General features: G+C 44.6%; 1 protein-coding gene across 1 annotated transcript in view; it reads left to right on the plus strand.

The window, feature by feature from the left end:
• Positions 1-696: 696 nt before the first annotated feature.
• Positions 697-8,087, plus strand: part of C5H11orf65 (chromosome 5 C11orf65 homolog) — a 33,996-nt gene continuing 26,605 nt past the window's right edge. Inside the window, exons 1-2 of the mRNA XM_005347354.3 lie at positions 697-818; positions 4,429-4,518. Of these exons, the coding sequence (XP_005347411.1) occupies positions 4,438-4,518 (81 nt within the window). The 5' untranslated portion in view covers positions 697-818; positions 4,429-4,437. The remainder of the gene's footprint in view (positions 819-4,428; positions 4,519-8,087) is intronic.

An 8,087-nucleotide genomic window follows, 5' to 3' on the forward strand; every position in this document is an offset into this window, starting at 1 on the left:
TAATATAAAAATTTGAACTGTTTGTACTAGATTAAAAGGTACGAGTATTAAATTTTGCTCATGTCTGTGTGTTAATACATGGCAACAGCTATGTGTTAATACTGTGTATCAATAACAGCTATTTATTAATAACATAATGATTTTTGAAGGACTCTGAAGCTTGCTTTGTCACTAAATTCTCTACAGGGTTTTTTCTTCCCTCTGTACAAATGTGTTTAGTATATAAAAAAGTATTTTCCTAGAAGCATCTTCCTCACAAAGTATCTTCCATGCGAGAGCATTGAAGGAACATAGAAGAGCTGGGCGGGCCGAAAGACGCCTCTCCGTCCTTACACTCTGACACTGAGGTAATGTCCAGGTGTGGGATATTCGGCATTCAAGCAAATAAAGCATGCGTTAAATATGCAGTAAGATTTCCGCTTCTGGGAAGTCCTCTATTTTTACAGAAAACCCGAATCATGCTAAGGAGCTTAAATTTGGAAACATGAGACTGTGGCCTCACGTCACATACAGGCGGTCCCTCGGAGTTCCTTTCTAAGTCCTTCGCCTCTACGTCACGGAGAATGGAAGAGAGAGAGAACTTCCATCAGAACGAACCAGAACAGATTGGGGGTGGAGCCTAAGAAGGTTGCTTTGGAAGGAGCTATTAAGTCATTTCCCACTGCGTCGTTACCAAGGCAACAAACAGAGAGCGAGGCCGCGGAGATTGGCAAGTCAAGGGACGCGTCCCCTCCCCGGCTCCTTTTTGCTCTGGCATCTGGTCGGAACTTGGCCTTTCCGGGACCCTAAACACCCTTAGCACGCTCCCATTCATCCCGGTATAGATGCTCTGTCCGCAGTTGCTCTGGTCTGATGGAAAAGCTTTCCTCTAGCTCACCAACCCCTTCTCCAGCCCTTCCCTAATCCCGGGCCTGCAGCCTTGAGGACATTACTAATTCACTTCTCACCTCTGGATTCCTCCCCACACTCTGTTCAATGTAGTGCGTGGCTTTAGGCCTTTGCCCTAAAATGTTTAGAGATAGAGGGAGCGTTCTAAAGGGTACATGAATAGGGGCTTCTGTTGACGTCTGTCTTGACTCTCAGAATAAGCGTCTATAGGTAAAGAGAAAAAACAAAATCATGGCGCATTCCTGGAGAGAATACAGTTTAGTAAAGAGGATGGGAATACAGGTTCTGAGTTAAAACTACACACGCAAGGGAATTGATTTGAGATCGGCTTGAATGCCCACCTCTGAATCACATGACAACGGTATTGCCTTGGAATCCGCTTGTCCTTACTTCTGCATCACATGACAAGGGCATTGAGTTAAGACCGGCTTGCAGGCCTACCTCTGCATCACATGACGAGGATATTGATTTGGGATTGGCTTGCTGGCCTTACCTCGGAATCATCCGTGCACCGGGGTCTAGCGAAGTCACGACTTGGCCGATGGTTTACAAATCCTCGAGTCTTAAAAGCAGTATTTTCACGTGATTAGTTCGTCCCGTTACTCAAAGGATTTTTCATTTCCTCTACCCACTCCTGCACTCCAGCAATATTTTCACATATTTTAGTGCATCATGTTTAAGAAAGAAAAGTCATATCGAGTCCAGCTCCCTCTTCCAGCTACTGTGTCCCTGCTTCTGCATAACGCTCCAGAGTCTTTCTCCTCTACCTACCTCTGCCTTTCCCTCTGCTACCCCACTGCCTGTAAAGTCAGCATTCAGGAGACTGAGGCTGTGAGTTTTGGAACATCTTGGGCTACATGATGAAATTCTCTCTCTCTCTCTCTCTCTCTCTCTCTCTCTCTCTCTCTCTCTCTCTCTCAAAAAAAAAAAATGGCTACTGACTTTACTCAAGCTCATTTGCCTGACCCACCGTTTAGTGCATTAACAATATTTAGGACAATTGAGTTTGTGATTGTTTTGTTTTCCTGTCTTGACGTGCGTGCCCTTGTTCCTCGGGATCATGTCTGCATCACTGTGCTGCTCATGACGGAATGATACACACACTGCACCTTTAATCTGCATTATTAACACATCACCATGTTATCCTTACATCTTAAGTCAACCAGAAAAAAACATTAGGTACTGATTTAAAATGTTAGACAACTTTCATGATGTAAATACTTCTATGGTCAATCTCACAGCCTCAGGATGTGGGAGAAACGAGGCAATGTTTTATCATGAGTTTCTTCTTTATCATTATTGTTACTTTTATTGTTGTGTTATTGTTATTATTTTGGAAGTAGCCTGGATTGAACTGTGGGAGCCAGGTAAGCACTCGGCTACTGAGGTGCAACCCCAGCCCTCCCTCTTCCCACCATGCTGGTTCAATAGACTACTGTTCTTCAAGTGTGACAATTACTGGAGACATTTTTTTAACTTTACATTGTGTATATGTGTGTAAGCACCTGTGCCGTGGCACCTGTGTGAAGTCGGAGGGCAACTCTCCTTCCACCTTTATGGGGATCAAGCTTGGGTCATCAGGTAGATAGCAAGTGCCTTTACCCGCTGAACCCTCTCCCTGGCCCTTTGGAGACAGCATTGGCTGTCACAGTGTGTGGTTGTATTTGGTAGGCAGAGGAGGGGATTCTACTCAGCACTGTGCCTTGCACTCCCTGCCACCACTCACAGGAAAATAATGCAGCCTGAAGAACCAGGAGTGCCACTCTTAAGAAATACTGAAATAGACATACATCACCTCAACGGTATTGTAATAAGGAGCTGTAGTAGCATAACTAAGAGTCTTAGATTCTGAGTAGATTTATAAGTCTAATTTCTTATGACTGTCTTTATGCGTGGCTAAGCAACAATGATAGCTTAGGGCTTTTTTATGTTTCTTTTGTAACCTTTCAGAGCTATACTTTAAAAGCATAATTCAGATCATGTTTAATAATCATTAAAATTGTTAAGAAAGGGGAGAAACTAAATGTGAGTGTACACACATAAATATTTGCAACCCCACTGATTATATGTTTGCATGCTACAGCAATGTAAAATGGCTATAAAGGTATCTACTCTCGTGTGTGTGTGTGTGTGGTGTGTGGTGTGTGGTATGTGGTGTGTGTGTGTGTGTGTGTGGTGTGGTGTGGTGTGTGGGGTGTGTGTGTGTGTGTGTGTGTGGTGTGTATGTGAGAATGTGGATATGTGGCCGCAAGTGCAGGTGCACACAGAGGCCAGAGGCATCACACGGAGGCCAGAGGCATCAGATTCCCTGATCTGGAATTACAGGCAGTTGTGGACCACCTGACTTGGGTGGTGGAAACCGAACTCGGGTCCTCTCAAAGAGCAGCAAATGCTCTTCACCACTGAGCTGTCTCTCCAGTCCCTGCTTATGTATTTGTTGAGACAGCCTTGGTGAACCTGGAACTCATCATGTTATCTCGATCAGCTTGCCAGTGAGTCACTTGGGATCCTCCAGTCTCTGCCCCATTGTGTTCTTAAGGGCTGGGGCTACAGATGGCTGTAGCTTTCTGCTTTTTATACAGATGCTAAGCATCTAAACTTGGATCTTCACGCTTATGGAGCAAGAAGTAACCCACTGAACCCTCTCCCCAACCGCTCAACTTTTTGAAGGATGTAATCTCATATGCTAACATAGGAATTGAGTCCAGCATGAGTCCACAGAACACCCTCAGAGTAGCACGGCTTGCCACCCATTACCTCCCGACATAGTCATCAAAAGCTATAGCAGGGATAGGGAGCAGGAGTGTCTGTCTGATTTCCCCAATACTCTTGACAGTTCAAATAAAATCTGTGCAGTACAAGTAGTGATTTTGTTTTGCTCATTAATAGTTCAAACGTCATCTTTCTAAAGATGGTATGCATGATCTATATAAAATAGGCAGTGTGGATAAGAAATCTATAACCAATCCCCAGTTCTAGGTTAGGGGCTTGGGTAACCTTGTGGCTACAGCTGTTTCCCTATGAATGCTGGTTAAGTTCAAGTCTTACAACAAAGTAGGTAAAGAGCACAGGCTTTAGAGACACAGACTGAGATCAACTCTGATGAGTTATTTACTATTTGACCTTAAATCTTGAGATTTATCCCAGCACAGACATAGTAAAACCTCTGCAGGGAATGGAGAGACGACTTCATGGTTAAGCAGAGTGTTCACTGCTTTACCAGAGGACCAGAGTTCGGGTCCCAGCACCACCATTGGTGGCTCTAAAAAGACTGTGGCTCCAGTACTAAGAGATGTGATGGCCCCTTCTGGTGTCTGTGGGCACTTGCACACACAAATATCCATCTTTTCAAAAATCTCTTATGCAAGGAAGGCACTTGTTAGAAAACCAAGTGTAATATATTAAGAATATAATTTAAATACCAAATCTTACTTCATTGTTTCCTTTAGACAACTTTATTTAAATTCTACTGAGTCCCAGCTTCACAGTGGAGCATATACAATTATTTCAATGTTCCCATTTTGCTTATTTTTCTTTCAGGACTTCAAGATGCCTAGCAAAATGCCCCCAGACCTTCCAAAGCAGGAACTGGCTGCAAGAGTCATTCAGAGGGCCTGGAAAAGTTTCCTTGTGAGTCTGTTTAGCTAATCCCTTCAGAGATAACTTACAATTCACAAAATTCATGTCCGTAAAGTGTGCACGGTTCAATAGCTCTTTTGTGTATTTATACAGGTTTGTGCCACCCTTTAACTTAGAAGTTTACTATTCAGTTTCAAAAGTTATAATTAGCAGTGATGGTGTGCCCCGACCCATGGGTTAGTCAACGGAGACCCTAAAAGGGGGGGGGGGGGAGGAATGAGAATTAAAAGGGACAAGAGACACAAAAGATGGAGACAAGACAGGATTCTGATCAAGTCTTGTTTAGTAGGGGAATAAACAGGGTGGATATAGGACAATGGGGGAAAAGGGGCTGGTTCTTACGTCAATGGGTAACTAGGCAGCTCTCATGAAAAATGTTTCAGAGGACATTTACAGCGAAAGTCACTAATTGCAAGGAAACAGATATTTTTAGCAATTAGCTAGAAAAAGGGACTGCTAGTAATATCAGAAGGTTAATAAATCTGAATAATCAGTTCTTAGGCTAGGAACTTAGAAGATAGCAAAAAGTTTCCCACAGTGGTGCACACCTTTAATCCCAGCACCCGGGAGGCAGAGTCAGGCAGATTACTGTGAGTTCGAAACCAATCTGGTATACAAAGCAAGTTCCAGGACAGCTAGGACCGTTGTTACACAAAGAAACCTTGTCTTGAAAAAGCCAAGATAAAAAATAAGTTAAAATTATTTCATTAGGTTCACAAACATTTGCGTTCTTTTTAGTTAAAACAGTTTTTTTGTGTGTGTTCATATATGAAGGTATGTTTGTGTTATGTGTGGACATATTTGTGCGTGCATGCACGCATGTGGAGGGCACAAACCAACTTCAGACATTATTCCTCAGGATGCTGTCTCCTTAGTTTTTGAGACAGGGACCCTCACTAGCCTGTCACTTGCCTAGTAGGTTATCCAGCCAACATCAAAAGACCCATCCGGCTCTGGCTCCCCCGTGCCAGGACTGTGGGTGTCCCACTGCATTCAGCGTTTTTACATGGGTGCTGGAGATCAGACCCAGGTCCTCATGTTTACACAGCAAGCACTTTCTTACTGAGCCATCCCTCTGGCCCCCATTGAGTTTCTGAATGGGGTCATACTCTTTGATAATAGCTAATACCCGTAAATGTATCACTGGTAGGCTCGTTTGACTTTGACCCATGTCATGTTTGGGAGGAAATGGTGAGGGCATATTTACTCATCCATTCTTTATGGAATACTCTTGAGGATCTTATAGCTTAATGACATAATTTATCATAAATATCATAATTTGTCTAATGTTTTGCTCACTTATGGTACTGTTAACTTGGATAGAATTGGTCTCAGAAGTAATTTTCCATGTTTGCTTACCTGGTTGGGTGACAACCAAGAGGTAAGACGACTTCACTCCTTTTTATAGCCCCAGCAGTTCTGTCACTGAAGGGCTTTGACAGCCCTGAGCCTGGTAAATGTGGCTCCAGGAGGTTGGGCCCTTTCCCCTTCCCTCTGCCTTGCTAAACCTTTAGATTAAATTCCTAAAGCTAGCCACCAAGGTCTAGTTCCTTATTTGGTCACGTTGTCAGGTGTGACTCATTCCTGAGACTGATCACCAAGGTCCAACTATCAAAACATCAAGGCCCAGCAATCAAAATTTATTATTTAACTAACCTAATTAAAATACCCAATCAGAACTTACCAACACTTCCTAGCTCATTCTAACACAGACTGCCCTAAGCCATTTGCTGCTGTTTCTGCCCATTCACTTTCAGCCACCAGTCTCTTTGCCTTGTGTTTGCTCGTGCTTGGAAATTGCGTTTCTGTGTGGTCCATGTCTAATTCCGGAGTCCAGAGGGGGACCCCACGCAGTACGTGGGTCCCTTCAGTCACTATGCCTGGTGGCCTGTGTTAAGTTAGACTGCTGCTTCTAGTCCATCAGATCGATCAGATCTTGCAAATCCCCTATCATCCCCCTCTGGAAAAGCCATACAACCTATTCTGGTGCTTCTCCACTGATTTCCGTCACCCAGACAGCAGCTTCTGCTTGCTTTAAGTTTGCATTTACTTTAAGCATCGCATCCACGCCTTTTCCACCATCCCCTGTGCCTTGACTGATGGCTTAAGTTTCTGATAAGTTCCAGGCAGAATATTGTTTTGGTCTTGTTTTCTAATTTTGCTGATCAACTCTATATCGCTTAATTGGAGAATTTAGTCTGTTTACATCTAAGATTATTAATGGAAGTAAAGACTCCTTCCTGTTCATTTCTTGTAATTGTCTTGAATATTCATTGTAATTTTATTTTATTGATGGTGTACTGTTTTCTGATGACGACTGATTATTCTTCATTTTCCTTTTGTTTGCTGGCTCTGGTCGGGTCGATGCTTCCACGTGCTCTCGTGATGCTATCTTTTGCTCACCTTTGAGCCGAGCACTCTCTCAAACAGATTTTCACTTAACTCTGTCGCCTCACGGCTCACTGTGCTTTCTCACGTGTGCATATTGACCCCTTGGGTCTCTGGGGGCTGATGGATTGCTATGTCTTTTGCAGGACATCTCTTGTCTCCCACACTGAGATTCACACATCTGGTAGGTCAGATAGCCCCATTAACATACGGAGGGGGTAGCCTTGGTAGTGAGCGCTGTGCTCCAAAAGATGAGCCCAGCAGCATCAGTTTACTGCACAGCATTGGCTTTGTTTCCATGAAGCACCATAGCATCTTCCCCATAGCTGCTTTAACTGGAAGGGGAGACTTTGGGCATGGTGTATACCAGGGAGAGCCTGCTAGCTACTGTGAGACAGACTCATGGTCTCTGGGGGCCAACAAGAGTGGGGACTGTAGTGGTTCAGGGAGCTGAGACACAGGCATGGGTGCTCAGGATGGGGCAGCACCACAGTGGGAACAGCAGCCTGGATCAGATGTTTTTTTTTCCCCCCACACACACTGCTTCTGGAAAAGTCTGCTTGCAGTGCGAGTTCCAACTGTCCTGAGGAGCCTGAGGCACCATGACCGGCCCTCCACTTCCTCAGGATCATTGCTCACTGAGGTAACTGGAGCCAAGGCATTTCTCTCTGCCATCCCAGTGGTAACAGACCCAGGCACAGAGCAGGAGCTGGAGCCCCTTTAGCAAGCCCATGTGAGTGGACCAGCAGCAGGGACCACAGTGTTTCCTTACAGTTCTAATGAACTTCATGGGTCTGTGCTTCAGTTTTGACACAAGTGCAAGGCCACAAGCAGCTGCCACACCCTGGGCCTCAGGATGTGAGTGCCGAAAATTGCTGGTTCTTAAGGTCTGTGCCCCGTTTGTGTTTATGTTAGAAGTCCGTCCTTTGCGATCCAACTAGCATAGGGCACAGCAACTCTGCAATGTCAGGCTGGGTTTGCAAGGTAGCTACCCTCCAAGTCATTGCAGTAGGTGTCTATGAAACCTTGGAGGGGCTAGAGAGATGGCTCAGAGGTGAAGAGCACTAGCTGTTCTTCCACAGGTCCTGAGTTCAATTCCCAGCAACCACATGGTAGCTCACAACCATCTGTAATAAGATCTGGTACCCCCTTCTAGCCTGCAGGCATACATA

The sequence above is a fragment of the Microtus ochrogaster genome, chromosome 5, assembly GCF_000317375.1.
Source record: "Microtus ochrogaster isolate Prairie Vole_2 chromosome 5, MicOch1.0, whole genome shotgun sequence".
In the NCBI taxonomy this organism is placed as follows: Eukaryota; Metazoa; Chordata; class Mammalia; order Rodentia; family Cricetidae; genus Microtus; species Microtus ochrogaster.